The 20565-nt window shown below is 36.7% G+C and overlaps 1 protein-coding gene across 2 annotated transcripts in view; it reads left to right on the top strand.

The window, feature by feature from the left end:
- Positions 1–533: 533 nt before the first annotated feature.
- LOC140150516 (YTH domain-containing family protein 2-like) overlaps positions 534–20565 on the top strand; it is a 43607-nt gene continuing 23575 nt past the window's right edge. For both annotated transcript variants that reach the window (XM_072172549.1, XM_072172548.1), the window contains exons 1-3: positions 534–752; positions 10766–10790; positions 11648–11733. In XM_072172549.1, coding sequence (XP_072028650.1) covers positions 732–752; positions 10766–10790; positions 11648–11733 — 132 coding nt within the window. In that variant the 5' untranslated portion in view covers positions 534–731. The remainder of the gene's footprint in view (positions 753–10765; positions 10791–11647; positions 11734–20565) is intronic.

The raw sequence follows: 20565 nt of genomic DNA, 5'->3' as shown, positions 1-20565 counted from the left end.
GTAACCCCTAGGGCACTCTTACAAAATTGTTTTAAAATGTTTTTCAACTTCAAAGTGTAGAAGGGAACCCTGATGTCATAAAAAAAGAGATAATTAGAATTATAATTGGTTTTGTTTGGAAGCAGTGGTTTAAAAACTCTGAAAAGTGCCCAAAGTTACCCCATTTTACGGTAGCAATGCTTATTTTACACCGAACGAGAACAACAAAATATTTGATGTGGCCTTTAATGAAATTATAGACTTTCATAAGCAGTTGTTGCCACTATAAAGGATTTACTAAACAATTGTAAGTTCATTGAACTGGGTGTGACAACTCACAACAAAATGATCAAAACTTGTATTTATCGGATGATCATGACAAAGGCTATTTAAATAACCTCACAAACCGAATCCAAAGTTATATACATAGGACCTCCAACATGTATTTAGCGTGTTCTGTACGATGATGTGGCGTTGAGATAACGCTATGCGAACCGTGGTGACGTTGCGGTCACGTGGGTCGATCGGAAGCGGGATCGAGGCGCAGGCGCATGTGCACAACATCCGCCATTGCATTGTCCTGTTGTACTGTAGTGCTGTATTGGAGACCCAAATTTGATCGCATATTTTGACGATTTATACTGCGTTGTCAGCTGATTTTGAACATTTATCCCATAGAGGGAACTGTGAACTACTGTATTTTTGTCATCGTAGATCTTGACTTGGATTGTTTGTACGAATAATTACGGGCGATGTCTGCTGGCGTTGAACAGGTTTGTCGATCAGACAGCTATGTTGTATTTCAATACATTGTTGTGTTGTGACACGATCATGCCATTTAAATGTCTAACATCGCAAAAATGATAGCATACCATCTTTTATTCAGCAGCAAAGCAGCTTTGTCGAAATGGATTACCCTCGATGTCCAGCATAATATTGGAATATACCAAACCATACTTTGGATGTCATTATTTTTCTGCACATGAAAGAATACGGGCATTTGTATAGCGGCCCCATGCTGAAAAGTACACAGGCGGAAATGTCTGTTGTCCTGACGTTTGGACAGGCGCTACGATCCCTAACACATGCTACACGGGTGTTATTTATGCATCCAGATGCGTTTTGTCGTCGACAATTAATTAATTGAATGCATTAATTGTCTGCAAGAAGCTTAACTTCACTCTAGTTTTTAAAATACAAGGCTACAAGCCAGGGTAGAATTTCGTTTTGCCTTTTCTCCATCATCATGTTCATCATCATCATTATCAATCCTCCTGCATGTTCATGACTTTTTTGTCATGTTTGTATAAATACGAGAATCCACTCCAGTCTGCTGGTCATGCCAGCATGGCCAGTGACACTGGTCTTGCAATTTCTTGGCAATCACAAAATTTCAACATTATATGAGAAAAATCATTATTTTCTCCTCCCCCGTGCATTTGACTTTAGGCTCAATAGGCCAAAAAAAAAAGACATAAAATCAGTAATCACACCAATCAATCCTCATGCAGGCAGATAGTATGACAGGGACAGGGTTGTCACAAAAGTTGATTTTTATTACTTACGTGGTCCAGGTATGCGCTGGTGAATTGTGATCGCGTAGAAGTGACAAGGTCGCCAACAATCAATGGCAACCGACTTGTTAAGTGGGTCACTCCATATGAAATCAAGGAGGCTCCCCACCTGACCCCCTCAGATTTGCTTTATATTGTAGTCATAGGTTGTACCTTTAAAAATATTAAAAACCTGCAAATTTGAGGTCTGTAGCTCTTACGGATTTTCTGTGGCAGTCATTTAAAGTTGGAGTAGGTGGGTCTAAATTTGGACCCAAAGTTGCCCTTTAAATAAATTTCATCTTTGGGAGTCTGTGCCTTCTTTATAAAAAGATAGAGAGGTCTGAAACCTTGTATACACACTAACTGCATGCCCAATTTGTCAAAAAGTAAAAAAATAAAAATTTCTGTATTTAGTGTTGTGTCAGGGGTCATTAAATATGCAAGAAAAAATGTAATGTTTTGTAAACTGGCAAGTTTAGACCCCTAAATTGACATTTTTGTCAGATTAATTATTTTTTGTTGTCACTGATGCTATAAATAGGTTAAATACAATGCATATCCAAAACATTGACCTCACATTTCATTTACATTTCGAACAAGCGCCCTCACGAAGATGAAATTTATTGCAAATTCAACATTTTCAGGGGCCCGAAGTGATGTGGTCCACCTTCAAAATTTATAAAACATCACTTTTATATGACTACTAGTCTTAAATTACAATTTTGTTAAGTCCCAGTAATTGTCTAGAGTTGACTTCATATAAAGCGATAAGCCCAAAGTTGACCATTTTCTTATGATTGCATGTACTGCAAATGTGTCGAATCGGAAGGCTTAAAAGTCAAATTAGCCCCAATATTGAAAATAAAATGGAAATAAAAAAGTAAAATAGGGCCAATAACTACGCATCTAGTCATTTATTTTCAATATTGTGGCCATTTTGACTTCTAAGCCTTCCGAATTCGGCACATTTGGAGTACATGCAATCATAAGAAAATGGTCAACTTTGGGGTTGTCGTTTTATATGAAGTCAACCTATAAAATTACTGGGATTCAGCAAAGTTGTAATTTAAGACTAGTAGTCATATAAAAGTGATGTTTTATAAATTTTGAAGGTTGACCACATCGACTTTGGGCCCCTGAAAATGTTGAATTTGCAATAAATTTCATTTTCGCTGAGGCGCTGTTCTAAAATGTAAATAAATTGTGACCTCAATTCTTTGGATATGCATTGTATTTGTCCTATATGTAGCATTAGTGACAACAAAAAACAATTAATCTGACAAAAAATGTGAATGTAGGGGGGCTAAACTTGCCAGTTTACAAAACATTACATTTTTTCTTGCATATTTAATGACCCCGTGACACAACACGCAATTATTATTTTTTTTTTTTTTACTTTTTGATCAATTGGGCATGCAATTAGTGTGTATACAAGGTTTCAGACCTCTCTCTCTCTTTATTAGGAAGGTACAGGCTCCCAATGATGAAATTTATTCAAAGGGCAACTTTTGGGTCCAAATTTAGATCCCCCTACTCCAACTTTAAATGAAAATCTGTATATTGAATATAAAATGGAAATAAAAGTAAATAGGGCCAATAACTACTCATCTAATCATTTATCTATATAAATAAAAGGAAGTCGCTAAATCCTGTCCAGAAGCAGGCTCCGAGATGCTTTCACTTTCAGCTCTGATTTTGTCGTACATCGATCGGGTACATATTGCCATTAAACCATCTGACGTTCATTTTTGCAAAACTATTCAATCACTATGGAAATAACAAAAAAAATGATCGGTTGCTAGGCCGTTGAGGTCAATAACCTTATGGTTCAGGTCATGACAGCAAACGCGTCAAATGCAAGCAGTGTCCAACCCGCGCGGTAAGTGGCGAGTCACGCACCTGTGCGTACACGGCACCATGGTTTCACGCGCATTGCTGCGCATGGTATGGGCGCACTTAATGTTGGCTTACCGCGAGTAGGCCTGCGTATGTGTACTGACTGCTTCTCTGAGACAGTGGCGGATCCAGGAATTTGGGAAAGGGGGGGGCACATTCGAAGTTTTTGCCGCCACCATTTTGCATGGCCACGAAGCACCATTGTGTCGCACGCCGTGCAGCCGGCTGTGTCCCCTTAGAATTATAAACTTGGTGATGGTGAAAGCAAATTGGCCTTGAAGCCATTTCGGGGGGATCATTGGGTGACAGATTTGCAAAGAAGTCCACTTTTCAGAGGGAATGTTAAAATGTAGCCAACAGTCGTTCAACTGTTCAGTTTAGCCCGAAAAGGTTAAATGTTAAGGGGGTGGGTGAGCCCACTTTAGTGGAACTTGAAAGTCCACATTTTGGAAATTCTGCGGCCCCCATAAATAAATCCTGGCTATAGGCCTAATGTAGGCCTAGCTATTAACAACACGGGCTCGCTTAAAATGTTTTGCTGCAACTTTTAAACATGTTGCTTACATGTTTTATACCATTATAACCCGAAATTGAAACGTTTTCTAGCAACCTACATCTAACATTAATGTTTTATGTTTGTTGGGATAAAGTTAAAGTCAACCATTTTGTCACGAGCTGTTTCAAAAGAAATCTGAGGGATTGAGTGAGTAACAACATTATCACAGGTCTGGATATTCACTTAAAGTTTAGCTTCTTTAATATGACAGAAGCTACCATGATCATTACTATACTGGATGAATAATCTACACCAAGACACCATGACTATCATTACCGTTTACCATGTTTACGAAACACTCCCATTTACTAACCGCTCCCGTTTACTCAACTAGCGGGAGACCCGCGCGAAGCGCGGGTCTCCCGCTAGTTTTCAATATTGTGGCCAATTTGACTTTTAAGCCTTCCAAATTCGGCACATTTGCAGTACATGCAATCATAAGAAAATGGTCAACTTTGGGCTTGTCGTTTTATATGAAGTCAACCTAGACAATTACTGGGACTTAGCAAAGTTGTAATATAAGACTAGTAGTCATATAAAAGTGATGTTTTATCAATTTTGAAGGTGGACCACATCGACTTTGGGCCCCCCGAAAATGTTGAATTTGCAATAAATTTCATCTTCGTGAGGGCGCTGTTCGAAATGTAAATGAGTTGTGACCTCAAATTTTTGGATATGCATTGTATTTATCCTATATATAGCATCAGTGACAACAAAAAATAATTAATTTGACAAAAAATGTGAATTTAGGGGGGCTAAACTTGCCAGTTTACAAAACAATTAATTTTTTCTTACATATTTAATGACCCCGTGACACAACACGCAATTACAGAAACTTATTTTTTTTACTTTTTGACAAATTGGGCATGCAGTTAGTGTGTATACAAGGTTTCAGACCTCTCTCTTTTTTATAAAGAAGGCACAGACTCTCAAAGATGAAATTTATTTAAAGGGCAACTTTTTAGTCCAAATTTAGACCCCCTACTCCAACTTTAAATGGCTGCCACAGAAAATCCGTAAGAGCTACAGACCTCAAATTTGCAGGTTTTATTTTTTTACAGGTACAACATATGACTAAAATATAAAGCAAATCTGAGGGGGTCAGGTGGGGAGCCTCCTTGATTTCATATGGAGTGACCCAAGTGTGTTGATCAGCCAATCAGCGTGATTTTTTACCTCTTCTATGTTCTCTTGATTGATGCACAGCTTGGACCACGGAAGTAATAGAAAATTAACTTTGGACTGAATATGGCTACAGTTGCTGGCTGAGAAGAACGACAGTTGTTTACATTTTGAGAGTGTACATACTACACAGTGTAAACATGGAATTCGGATACTGATTGGCCAATTAAATCATCTGACAACAGACCGATAATCTGATTGGCGGATTACCCGTCAAAATCTGAGCATCAATCTGAGCAAGGGACTGCCATTCTTCTCTGAAACTGAATAATTCATGTTTTGTCCAAAATACTCAATGATGATGCCTGGTCACTTTAATATTCCAGCTGTTTTGAAGGAATAACCAGTTGCTTGGCAAGTCCTCATGCCTCATTCCCTTGACTTTGAATTCCACTTTTGAAATTTAATCATTATTTTAAAAATGAGGTGTCAATCATAGCTTATGAATTGTCCCAAATTTTGTGTCCCAGTGTTATTAGTGGCTTCCTATCTACAACGTACATTTCTTAACAATAACATCCCATGGTTAAATTTTTGCATGAAGGGCCATTTTACAATTTCAAGAAGCTTAAAATGAAACCTCCTCCTTGCATGTCAAAAATATGATCATTTCATATCTTGACCGTCTCATGACTGAATGTAGGTCAGTCAGTAAATCACAATATAATGAACTTAGCACTTACTAGTCAGTATGCAAAGTTCAATATTGCGGTTTGTGTGTTCGGTGTTTCAATGGAGAAAACATTGGGGGTCACATGATCCACAAGGTAAAGGAAAGGACAAAAGGTCATACAATTTTAACTTGCTCATTAAAAATAATAACATATTTGAATTTTTTTTGACATAGGCTTTCTAATGACACAAATTTCAACTCAATTGGTCATACGGTTACGAAGATATGGTCGTTGAAAAATCAGCCATTTTTCACAGAAATCTGGAAAAAATGTCAGCCCTCGAATTACCCCACGGCACCCATGGCATTTTGCCGTGGGTGCCCATTCCCAACTGCCGTAATGCCCTCAAAATATGTCCTTTAGGCTAATGAAAGTTGATCCCCAGTTTCCCGTTACATAGTTTTTCATGACTGGGTAGGTGACTGTTTCATTATTCATTATTCATTATTTTCAAACTTTCATTATCGGTGCAAAGTTAATTACGGAATGCTATGTTTTGAGGCCCAAATAAAATAATAAAGTATAGTTAGTAATGACCATGCTTCACTTCAAAACAAATTTTAATTAAGCACATCTTCTTTGGAATCTTCAAATTAACCTATAGGTTGTGCAACATATGAAAAAGCACCAGAAGTCCATGATAGTCTTTGGAGAACCACTTTTCCATATAAATACACGGTGTCTGTGTGTTCTATTGCACACTACTTTTTACAAACCAAACTTACTCTCCACTAGCACATCTTTGGAAGCAATATTTATCACGGAAATTAGTTTGTCTACTTGCACAAACTGGAGGTTGCTGGTAAAAATCATCACAGGGTGCACGTGTTAATAATAAAACAACCATGCAAGAAATTGACAAATAAATCATTTTATTTATAAGTTTATTTTATTAAATACATAAATATTTGTAAGAAAAGCAGAATAAATTTGACTTCAAATTTTGTTTATTTTATTTATTTTGATGTTGTCTATATATAGCTACATAGTGCACGTAGAAATGCTTTCATATTTGTTCATACGCTGGTTCCCGCGAACTTGGCTGCCTCTCTTTGTGTTCGGTCTATCCATTTAGTGGTAGGAGAAACTTAGATGCAGGGAATTCCTAGTCTCCAGTAAATGCGCCCTACGATATCGCCATTTTACCACGTAGTTTAACCCAGCGTTTGCAAAGACTATTCGGGCCGGTCAGGGTCGGCGTAAAAGTGCTTAAAATACGTGTCGGACGTGAAAGATGACATTAAAACTATCCTTTTTTTCTTAAAAACTTGAAAAATGTGAAATAATGAAATAATGGAAAATAATGAAATATTTGATCGGCATTTTTTTCTGACCGGAGTCGGGTAACGGGAAACTGGGAGTCAACTTTCATTAGCCTTACCCAAGGCAGTCATGTGCCGTGCCCTCTAATGAAGTTGCCGTCTGTGCCCCAGCCCTGCCCCTTCATTATAAAATCATCTATCTAGATATTTGTGTGCGTTTTCTTCATTTTTGAGAAATTGCCTTGGTGCCCCGCTTGATGCCCCGTTACGTGTATTTGTGTAAAATGCGGTGATCCACCCAAAAAACAAAATCATCGTATAGATCCCTGGTACTAGGTGCATCTTGACCCCAGCATAAGTTTGTATTGGTTAGCAGGTCAAGGTCACCTGAGGTCATCCAGGGGTCATCTGAGGTCAAATTTGCAAAAACTGTTGTAGGGGCATGAAACTGGTTACAGTCAACATTTGGAGTCAAATTTTGGGAAGGTCATCCGGGGTCACCCAGGGGTCATCTGAGGTCAAATTACTAAAAACTTCAGTATGGGCATGAAACTTGGTGGGTACAGTCAACATTTAAAGTCAAATTTTGGGAAGATACTAAACACTGTCGTATGGGCATGAAACTTGGTGGGTACAGTCAACATTTGGAGTCAAATTTTGGGAAGGTCATTTTGGGGTCATCAGGGGTCATCTGAGGTCAAATTACTAAAAACTGTCGTATGGACATGAAACATGGTGGGTACAGTCAACATTTGGAATCAAAATTTTGGGAAGGTCATTTTGGGGTCACCCAGGGGTCATCTGAGGTCATATTACTAAAAACTGTTGTATGAACATGAAACTGGATACAGTCAACATTTGGAGCCAAATTTTGTGGGGTCGCATGTTCCTCGAACTTGGTGGGTGCATTTTGACCCCAGGCAGAACAAGTTTGTATTGGTTAGTGGGTCAAGGACACCTGAGGTCATCCAAGGTCATCTGAGGTAAAATTAGCAAAAACTGTCATATGGGCATGAAACTTGGTGGGTACAGTCAACATTTGGAGTCAAATTTTTGGAAGGTCATTTCAGGATCAACCGGTGTCACCCAGGGGTCATCTGAGGTAAAATTGCTAAAAATGTCGTATGGGCATTGGTGGGTACGGCCAACATTTGGAGCCTAATTTTGTGGGGTCGTACAGAACAAGTTTGTATTGGTTAGTGGGTCACGGTCACCAGAGGTCATCCAGGGGTCATCTGAAGTCAAATTAGCAAAAACTGTCGTATGGGCATGAAACTTGGTGGGTACACTCCCAGTCAACATTTAGAACCAAATTTTTGGAAGGGTATTTTGGGGTCATCCAGGGGTCATCTGAGGTCAAATTACTAAAACTGTCGTATGTGCATGAAACTTGGTGCGTACAGTCAACATTTAGAGTCAAATTTTTGGAAGCTCATTTCGAGTCAGCCAGGGGTCACCTGAGGTCAAATTACTAAAACTGTCGTATGGGCATGAAACTTGGTGGGTACAGTCAACATTTGAAGTCAAATTTTGGAAGGTCATTTCGGGGTCATCTGAGGTCACCATTTAGAGCCAAATTTTTGGGAGGTCATTTTGGGGTCGTCTGAGGTCAATTTAGATGAATTCTAATAGTTGCCAAGGCTTTCTATAGTTGTTGAAAACTAAAAATACTAAAAAAAGGGATTTTAAAATTTTGCAGAACAAATTATTCTTGCTGGTTCAGTAGTAATTTGCACAATAATGAATTATTTTCAGATTTTGCAACTAATAGTAATGCGGCAAAAAATAATAATGCGGCGGAGGAAGATTGACCCCCGCATCGAGTTTCAAGGACCGTATTGAATATTTGGGGGGAAATTTTTCAAACTGAAGGTTTAAAAAAATTGGCCGACCTACCCAACCTTTCCATACAGCTACCAACCTGTTGCGCATTCGACTCCAAGAACAATTGCTTTCCCACAAAAAAAAGCGTAGAGCCACAGCGCCATTGGTGCTCTTGTTGAGAAATTGCCTTGGTGCCCCGCTTGATGCCCTTCTCAAATTTTCAACAGTTGCCATGATGCCCTCTTGAAATATTACAAACTGCTGTGCTGCCTAGGTTGCCTTTTCAGTGAAAATCCAAGGCAATTATCAACTTGCTCTAAAAAAAAAGTTGCCGTGCCCCTTCAGATCCTTAATTCGAGGGCTGAAAAATGTGTGGGTCATAGTTGGAGAGCTGTAATTCCGATTGAGCTCAGTTTCAGCTTTGGCAGCCAAAATCACCATGGTATATTATATATTACTTTATTAGAACAAATTTGAAGCAGGTCAGGTGTTAACTGTTACCCATTGGATGAATTGACATGGAATGACCCCATTACAGATTTCAAGTAAATAGATAACATTCCTTTATTCACTAATTAGAAAACAAACCCAGGGTGAAGAAGAATCCTGAAACTGCAGTTTCAGAATTTTTCCATGTTTCAGGAAATGTTGACAACACCAAAACTTGTACATCTGGACAATGGAATGCTGTATTGAGGTGAAACAAATGTTCAGTATTGGGCCAATCGGAGAAAATTTCTTGCCCTTCCCAGAATCCTTTGCAGCATAATCAATAATCATCTCATATTTCTTCAAGTACCTGTATAATACGATGTTTCGCTTGTTTTCATGTTGAGAATATATGTAGACTGGCTAAACATGGGTCTTTATTATAGTTGAGAAATAGATATTTTCCAAGATCTGGATATATGCTCTGTTCATTGATATACTTTTTGTCACTATTGACCTATGTTGCACTAGATAACAAATCTGCTGCAGAAATCCATTACAGGAAGATCTTCTCTGTAATTGAGTATTGTAAGAAAAATTTGATGTGCTTTCATAAAAATTGTAGATAAAAAAACCAATTTCGATCTCGGAGACTCTGCCCAGTTGCTTAAAATTTCATTCCAGTTATGTCGATTGTCACGTTACTCAAGAACTGTAGTTTTGAATTTGCATGCGATAGTTGCATTCGTGACCGGCTAGAGTCCTTTGCTATACGTTTTTCAGTAGCTCAGGGTTGTCTTTTTTACAAGGCATGTTGTTAAATATTCTGTGGTTGTTAAATTTTGAACAGTCTTTAGTTGAGTTGAAGTGCAATTTTAACAATGTTTTTGATGCAACTGCCCATCCTGATCGGTTGTGTTTACTTCCGACCTTTCATTGCTTCACACTGTGCCAAAGCCAAGCTTCATCAATTTCTATGAAGTTTCGATAGCAAAGGTCTCTACCCTCGAATGTGAAGCTATTGGTGTGCAAATTCAAAGCTAGACTTCTCAAGGAACTGTCCGGTACGGGTATATACATATGAAAGACAGAGATAAAAAGACTAGTTCACGTCTGAAATTCTGACAATTAGACAGAAAATGTCCAGTCACAGTTTATCTCTGTCTTCCATGTATAGGCACAGAGACATACTGTGCAAAAATCTGATTTCATCTAACTAGTGGTACAGGACCACATTGCTAATGGCAATTCTGCATGGTCAAGGACCACAATTTTTCAAGATTGGGCCTCTTTCAGAAACCTGGATCGGCCCCTGATGTGCTTTGTTGACGAACTTGTGTCTAATAATTTTGTTGTATTTTTATTTCTTTCAATGACCATTTCTTTCTGTTGCTGACACACTGGCAGAAACCAAAAACACAAAGGAGCCAAGGTGAGTCAGACAGTTTGACCCATTTTTTTGTAGGAAATATTTGCCGTCGCAGTGTGACGTCGGAATCAATTGTTGCCAGCTCAGCTATCTGGGTTGGGAACCACAATCAAAAGGATCACACCACAAAGTCAGTGGGTTGCTAACAGATGTGCAAAGCAAGTGTGAACCAGTAACTAAGATATGGACGTATTCACTACTACGGCAAATAAGCAAAGCTTACAGGTTGATGAAGACATCAAAATATCAGTCATCAATTGTGATGTTTACAAACTGTACAATAGTAGTGTAGAATTCCTAATTTGGCAACTAAAAAGCAAATATCTTAATTTCTTACAGTGAAGATTATATTCCAGTTCCCATTAGGCGATACATGTTGAAGTAATTTTAATCTGATTGTTTTGTAAAAAAATCAAATACGTATTTTCATTGGCTATATTTAGTGTGTACTCATTACTACTCAAGTGATGGAATAAATTTAGATAGATATCACATTTGTTTGGGAAGCTTTTAACTTTGTCCCAAGTGTTTATTTTCATAAATTACTGTTATTTTTTCATATTATTATTCTGTAGAAATATGAGACTGAGAGAGAGGATGTTTGTTATATGAGTTTTTTTCAAAATAATAATTTTAAATATTAAGATGGAGTACTATACAATCATGGCAAATATTTTTTGTGGCTGAAATTTTTGCGATTTGAAAATGTATATATTTTCTTACAGGTTTGAAGGAAAAAGAAATATTTGCAAGCTTGAAAATTTAAAAGTCAATGTTTCTTGTGACATTTACATTCACTCAAACATTACATGCTTTACTGTAATTGTACATTTTTATGTGTGTTTTTTTTCCTTCTGCAGTTCAAAATGGTCCCGTGAATACTAAAGACACTGTTACTGACGAGGAATTTGATCGCTACATGCAGACGACAAACCAAGCAAGTCAGGTTGGTAGCCAATTAAGTAACAGATTTTGAGAATCTATTTCATAAGAGTTGGCTAACACCCACTTTGTAAAGAAGATGCCCCTTATATACCTTAGGGGAATTTAAACGAGTGTTGTTGTCAATAATTAATTATTTTAGAATCTATATACTGTACACAATATAAGTAACAAATAAAGAACAATGTAATAATTTCCTATTTCAAATTCATAAATAAAAAGTTCTACCTGCTGACATACGGTAGGGGGTAGTGGGCCCTCTTGGCCTTGGCTTTAATATATATAATTGTAAGGGGGGCCCAGTGGCGTAACGTAGGTCATCATATGGGGTGGGGGGGCACTGACCATGATTTGGGGCACCAGGTCTGATGGGGGGGGGGGGGGGAACAAGCCATTTTAGGCAATTTTCCTGTGGGATTTTCTAAATGTTGCAATCGATTGGGGGGCACCCTCTGTGCACCTATGACGCTATGCCACTGGGGGGCAACTTCACACAGGGGCTCAAAGTGAGTTTTATTCTGTTCACATTTGCGGGAAATAAGATTGCTTATCTTCTATATTCTATGTGAGACATGGACTCTGTGAAACATGGACTAACTCTTAGCGGCCTGTTGGCAACTGCTGGAAAAGGGTGAATGTTTTTTGCATTTTCTGTCAAAAAATCAGGTCTACCACAGAAGATGAAGCTGTAATTTTACATGTTGTTTTATCTTCCTATGTTCCTACACCTTTGTGGATAGAAATAATAAATTAGGATGCACCATTTGATTTCCAGGGAGGGTCACATCCCACTAGTGAGACGGAAAAAAATTGCCCTACTGATGAGTAAAAAAAAAACCCACCCAACTCTTTTTTAAACTTCAAAGGTATAACTATATAATTACAGTATACATTTAAATTGGGAAAAAATGTCGCTTTTGGCAGCCACAAAATATAAAAATTCTGCCAAACCCAAACTCCCATGTCCCTCCCCCCTGAAAATCAAATGGTGGGTCCCTTGAAAGAGTCCAACTTCAAAGTTAACATGCCAATAAGGTGCTTTTTGTTGTCTAAATGTAAATTACATTTCACATTTTTTTATTGTCAGTTTATGCAAGTATTTAAAATACTGGTACCATGAGTACCACAAGTTTGAAGCCCACAAGGTCATGCACACTTCCTGGTTATTGTACTATGAAAAGGTCATCATTTATGCTTTGTATAAGGACCAAGCCTAGATGGCAGTCAGACAGTGCGCAGATTCAAGAATCTAGTGTCTGTGGTCAGGGGTGTACAACTACAATATATATGCAATGTGTATGTATACCAACCCATGCTGCTGTTTATGTGTTTGGAAAAAAATAGCAGAATTCCGATGTAAATGTTTGTTTGTTTGTTTAAATGGTCGCTCCGTGTGGAGACACGCTTGGGTCCGGATGGGACCAGGCTCAATGTAACTTTCTTTGGGCCAGCAATAACCAGCGATAGTGAAATGTTGTTTCCTATACATACATGCATAATGATGAGGCTGCTATATGTTGTAGCTATACTGATTATGTACTGAAGTAGAGCCCTGGGATTATTAGATGTGCTGGTATGCCTATTAAATATGAGTATGGGTTATAATTAAAATAAAAGTTCTAACATTTTATTTCACCAATCTGGCTGTCCTTGGGTTTTCACATAATTCAATGATTTAACACAGGCTTTAAGAATATGGCATTACTAAATTTTGGAATCTTGCTAAATTCTGAGAAATTAAAAGCTTGGTCCAAGCATACAAAAAATAAATGTAGTGAATAAGAGCCAAGGCACACCGTGTTTTTAGCATTAAAGGGGCATTTCATGATCCACAGCATCCCCCCACTTTTCTCAACAAAAAAAGAAAAGAACAAAAGTTGCAAACATCTGGCTACATAATATTTACATGTATGTGCAAACTGCAATTTGTGTTGCAAAAGTATGGTGAAATTTGAATTATGTTCTGGTGTAATTAACAACATATTTTCTTTGGAGCAATGTAAATACACATGTCACATAATCATGCTTTACTTGCAAACACAAAATTGGAATTAACTGACATTTTGGGAATAAACTTTTTTGTGGATATCGGCTGAAAATGTCATAAAAAGAGGATGCTAGTACATGTAGCAGGAAATACTCCTTTATTGTGAGAGGCAATACTTTGAATAGACTAAACCACAAGCCCCCTTGGTCTCCTAAAATCCCCATGTTTCAAAATCTGCACAGATTCACTTCCTAGTCATCAGCTGGTATGCCACTTTGATTCCAGGAGTGGTAATAAAATACATCATGTAGGCCAAAGTGTTTATTGTGTCTGAGCCAGGCCATGTGAGGTCACCCAGGTGAAGTTTTGTCTCAGCAGTTTTACTACATGTACCTAGCAGGGAATTCCTTGACCTTGCATTGGGTCAGGGTCGTCAACACAACAGTGGCAGCCTGGTCTGGTTGACATATGAAACCTTGTGCACTGTGTTTGGTGCACAGCAAGTATTTAGTTTGGAATCAATGGATCATTTATGGTTTGAATTTTGAATGATTTTAAGAATAATATTAATATCTGACTTTGGCCCCAGTTTTGAAACAAAACCTCCCCTGCCATTTTTCCCACTCACAATTACAACAGGAACAAATAAATGGGAATGAATTCAAAGTTTTGGATGGAATGGGTGGTGTATACTAGAAAAGGGAACGGGTGTGGCAATGAAGTTCCCAGAAAATTGGGAAGTTGCAGAAAAATGCAATCATTTGTTACAATTGTCACCAAAATTGTTCCATTTGTCATTTTTTGTTGTTTTACTATTATTGCATTCAAAGAACCATTGAATCCAGAAAGGCTTTAAACATCCAATGTACAAAATGCAGTAATATTACGGAAAAAAAGAAAGAATACAGTCCTGACTTGCAGAAAATTTGAAACATTTGGTCAAATTATTTGGCATGTTAATTCCTAGAAGTAGAAAGACATCATTATTTCTATGGCCTTGTTGGGATTTTCACAATACCACACTTTGAAGGAAATTGAATGAGAAAATGAGGACAGATTATTGAGATTTTCATAATACATTAACTTCATGTAGCAATGTAAACGCATCCCAAAAAGAAAGTATCCAGTTTAATTTTGGTCCGTAAGTCAAAGATGTGGTCATAAATCAAGATCTGTCAAAAGTATGTTACAGATACAGTTATTCCGCAGAGTTTGATACCTCATTAGTCCAAATCGATGCAGAATTGATGACACAATGACCTTTTGAATGCAATCATCTCAATTTCAAAAGTTGCAGTAAATTCCTATTGATTTGGTTGTGCTACTCAAAAGGGCAGCGATAGGTCAAGGCTAGAAGCATCAGAATCTCGCTGAGAGCATGGGCCGCAGATGTCTGACAATCATTGATGCAGCAGGAGGACATATCCCATATGGACTTTGAAGAATAAACAGTAAAACATTGAGGAAGGAAGAGTATGTATTGAATAAAACACATGAAGTGGAGTCAAACAGCCTTAGACCGTCTCTGTTATTGTGTACCTTTATGAAGAATCTTGAGAAGCAGGAGAACAACATCGATAGGAATTACTGCAACTTTAAAAATTGAAGTGAATGCATTTAAAAGATCACTGTGTCGTTAATTCTGCATCAATTTGGACAAATTAGGTATCAAACTGTGCGGAATAAATTCATCTGTAACATACTTTAAGTAGGTCTTGATTTAAGACACCCTTCTTTGATTTGTGGACAAAAAGAAAACTGGATACTTTCTTTTTGGGATGAGTTTACATGTGTACATAGCCTACATGGAGCATCTTTGTTAACATAATTGTGTTCCATATAAACCTTGCCCTACAGAACACCAGGTGGACTTCAATAGTGTAGAATATTCTAGATGGCTCCTTTATCATGGCTAAAATAGACTAAATAGTTATTAGACTTTGACCAAATTCAATGTTTGTGTACCATTATTTGATATTTTATGAAATTATGATGAATAAAGCAACCACTCTGCAGGTGCATTACAAGTAGGCCTACATGTACATGTACATGTAGTGTATTGTGTACAGTACTTGAACTGGGTCATACTTCACTTGACTATTCCACATGTTAAATATTTGTACATTGTACTTTGTACTCTGATACCGAAATATTATATCAGACATGTCTAATAACCATAGATACTACAACATATTAGGCCTATTTATTCATGTTCAATTTGAATCATCATTCTTCATGGAAAAATGAAGGCTTAAAACTGACAGAGAATTTTAGACATTTTAAAGGAAATCCTTATGAAACCATTCCACAAAATCAAAAATGCACTGACTAAGTAGTCAAGCACAGAAGTGTACATGTGCCTGCACATATGATATAGCCAGTTACACAACTTTAGCTATCAAACCATCTCGGCATAAACCAATACACGTACATAGCATCTATATTGAAATTGATTCATTCTTCTTAGAAACTGTTTTCTAGTTAAATAGTGAATGGACATGCACACACAAGATATATGGGACCAAACCTGGCAGCCTTACATAATTAATTACTAGTCTACTGTGAAAGTGCATAATTTTTGTATGATCATTTTTTTACGCATTGGCTTTGCCCCCCCCCCTGCCCTCCTGAAAAAAAAATGTCTGGCACCACCATTGTACAGTCCTTTATTAACTAGGCCCCAACAACATACATTCACAAAATGACCTTTGCTTGGGGGTATAAAACCTCATACCCCCACATCTTAAAATCATTGTTTAAGCATGCATGTTGAATGAGGTTCACCTTTGGAAATGAGACTACTGGTATATTGGGTCACATGTCAGTCAACTAATGTTGCTATGGGAACAAAAATCAAGAAACCTCAAAATAAACATTTACAATGAGTTCATTGAAATTGAGAAAACATGTATGGTGTAAAATAAACAACTGTTTACATTAACATAACATGAAGAGGTCAAATGGTCAACCGATCAAACATGGTCAAACATCAAAAAAGGTATTAGCTGTAACTGGTCTTGATATGATGGAATTATTGAATGTATGGATGAACTACAGACCTGATGAATTTATTCAAAGAACTGTTTACATTACTATGAAATGAACCACAGACATTTAATAATTATGTTGTTGCTTAAAAACAATTTACAAATGTATAAGTCTGACAATGGTTGTTGAAATTTGCTAGTTTTAAAAAATATTGTGTTCATTGTTCAATACTGTTCATATATGTATGCCATCAATTCAGGGCGTGCTTGGCCTCAAAGATTTTATGAATTGAGTACCGGTAGTAGTAGTAGTACCAAGAATGAAAGTTCAATTACCATGGTTACATTAGAGTGCGGGCAGAATGAGGAAAGAACCATTGTTTTATTTTTTGGATCAGAAGATTGGAAAAAGAACAAAAGTCATGTTTTATATATTAATTGTTTTAGGTAGCAGCATGTAAAAAAGTGATAAAAGTGAAGTAATTATGTGTGCTTAATGATGCCTGTTTCATAAGTCGGTTTCATAAGTACTGTACTGTTTCAAGGTTGTAAAAGGAAAATATTGTCATGTGAATGATGTGATAGCTTGAATAACTTAGTAAATTACAATTTGTGGGAAAACGTGTCATCTTATGAGTCTCATGTCAAATACATGTACATGTTTTGCACATGTATGTCTTAATACCGGTGGATGACTTTTATAGTTTTCATAAGGAACTGATACTAAAAGATGTCGCAAGTGAAAGTTTAGGGTACTGACAATCAATCTTGAGTTTTCTGTCTCATAATTTCTGTGACTTTCATTATACGACCAAATGCGAGTGTAAAACGCATTGTTATTTATCGCTCACTCACCCAACGATGGATGATTAGTCCAAGTAAGATTTAAAAGTATACGAAAAAGAGGCTTCAAGGTCGGTAGCAAAATGGATGTTTTGATTTTTCCACTGAAAAATTTATTGAAATTTTTGGAAAATCACAGCAATGAATTCAAGTGAGGGTCAGAAACTCGGAAAATGTAAGGGCAGGTGACTGGGAAACTCAAATTTGACTTACATCAGCCTTACAACAAGTTTGTTTTCACTCTAGTCTTAGGGTAAAAACTATATCAAAATATAGAAATATTGCATGAGAATTCCTGATTTATTATTTGTCCAAATTTTTAACATTTTTTGACCAGATTTTAAGAGCAATTTTTTTCTGTTTTCTTTTCTTCATATGGTCGCATGTCACAAATAGGTCACCCCAAAATGGAGGAGCCGTAACATGAAAATGCTTTCTTCCCACTTCAAGTTTAGTTTATTCTCAAAGTATGATACCTATTTTAGAAAGTTCGGTGTCATTTTGTAGATAATTATGTTCTTTGTCAAATGCAAAAAAACCCAAGTCAATTAGACAACTACTTTCAGATTTATACTTCAATATGTAAGATGTGTCAATGGAGGAGCTGGGGCGGGTGAGCCGGGGCGGGTGAGCCCCATAGGGTTGTACACAAAATTGTGAAAATATGGCAAACTTCAAACCTTTGTATCTTAAAAAGTACAACTAGCATGAACACCAAATTGCACATATATCATCCTGGATTGTTAATCTACCTCATAGTAGATCAACTGCAAAAAAAGATGTAACTAATTAATTGCCTAATTAAATACTAATTAAGACAGCTTTCCCTATATCTTACTGTACAAAGTGTGTACGTAATGCGCCAACATTTCTAAATGGCCTATCTCTTGCCTGAGACACCCTGCTTATTCAAAAGTACACATTGTTTTAAGGAAATTTGATGAGGAATTCAATTATGCTATTAGTTTTAGTGCCAGACATGGAGGAAAAAAGTTTTGATTGATAATGTCATACAAATTGTAAAATTATTTTTTCAATTTTTGACCACCCTGTATGTGTAACGCAAGGGATACCAAACTCTTTCTTCCTAATTTGTTGGAAGGGCCCATGCAATGTCTTTCTGAATCCATATTTATTTTGAGCTACATAGCTTTCAGAAAAAGAAAATATGGGGTTTACCATGACATGAAAGATGCTAATTTTGTTGATGTTCCACCCTGTATATTTCTTACCCACCCTGTATTATGATATTATACTTTGTTGATTTGGCATCCTTGTAATATAAGCTTTCCAGAAATGTATACTTTTAATGGTCTAAAATGTATTCATTATAAGTTGTGTTGAAGTGAAACAAGATTGGTGATATTTTTATCATAAAACATTATGTTACACAAAAGATGACCAATTCATGACATGCGACCATATGCCCTTGTTTGGGGAAAGTTGTTAGTGTTTTTTTCATTGAAATGTATTCTCTTGCCTGAGTAAAATTATCATTTAAATTAATGACAAATCTTAGTTGCTTAATTTCCTAATCACTTACAAAAATAGCAGTTGGTAATAGTGAGTGTAGTGTAAGAAGAATTTATGATCAGGTCAAATTAAATTCAGGTTAACATAATAAATTAAGGCTCTTATGGTGGATACTTAAATAGAAAAATCAATAGGATTGAGTGACTGCCAAAGGTCACCTCTTGGTTGAAATTCCATGTAACGCCATTACTTGAAAAGAAAAAACACGCAAGCAAAAATTACAATTGCAATTTGAAGCATATTTTAGGATAAATTGTGATCAAATAACAATGTAATTTCACAAGAATAATGAGTCCATATTAATTTGATTTTACAGAATGGTGCTGGTAGAGTACTGACTAACTCGTTATGTAAGGAACAGAAATTCAAAGTCGAATGTAATGATCAAATTCAAAATACATGTAAGGCCAAAATTAAATAAATTTATGTTTCCGTTAACCCACCCGTCCCAGAGCTTTTGTGAGATCTGAGTCGTATACCGTTTTTGGCAAGATTCAAGTGTGAAATTCTTGAAATTGCAGTATACCGTATTTCGTCAAATAAACGCCCCCGGGGGCGTTACATTTTCTCAAGGGGGGCGTTTATTCAAGGTCAATTTTAGAACGATAATTCCCGTTAAAATCATTGGGTAAACTAAAAACACATGCTAAAATGACGAACTATGAACTAGAAACACTGACTTCTGGCTCACTTCCGGGTTTCTGATCCAGATTTTCGGCAATTATTGACGCTATTATCGACCATGTGCGCAACTTGGTAAGCTTACAACACAAGATAGCATGGAAATATCGGCATTTTTGAAACATCTTGGTGGGGGCGTTTATTTGAGGGGGCGACTATTTGACTGAAATACGGTATGTGCAAATAAAACTGGTCCATAATTTTTTTTCCTTCCTTGTATCTAATTTTTTTAGAGCATGTTACTGGAAGCAAAATTTTATTTTTTGTAGGCCCAAAACAGCAATGTTGAACATTTTAAAAAAATGTGAAACTTCAACAACAAAAAATGGTTAAATTTTGCATGTGTCCCTTGCTCATAGTTACACATTAATCAGTTTGCAATGGTAAAACAAATCACACCAGGATGACATTGCATAGTCATTGTATTACATGCAAGTTGGAAATCCCCGAATGGTGACATCAAGGATTTCTCATAGTACCTCCAGGGGTCACCAGTGAATGCAATCTCATAATAATTATGGTAGTTGGACTTCCCTGTGCAATTTAGGTATTTAAAAAAAAAGTAAATATCAAAACAGGGAAGCATTGTGTTTTTGTGAACAAATGATTAATACTTTTAAACTATAAATCTATAGGTTAAGTTTTAGTCATTTTCATCATAATTATAATATTTTAAAATAATAATTTCCAATTTAATTTCACTCTATAAAGATAGTTATTAATGAACACATAATGATCACGCCATGTGCATGTACATAACATAATCATATCTCAGAATTTGACCGCATCCTCTATTCTTGTACCC

Source organism: Amphiura filiformis, chromosome 4 (assembly GCF_039555335.1).
Source record: "Amphiura filiformis chromosome 4, Afil_fr2py, whole genome shotgun sequence".
Taxonomy (NCBI): Eukaryota; Metazoa; Echinodermata; class Ophiuroidea; order Amphilepidida; family Amphiuridae; genus Amphiura; species Amphiura filiformis.
The sequence above is the reverse complement of the archived record's forward strand: the minus strand, read 5'-3'. Positions and strand labels throughout refer to the sequence as shown.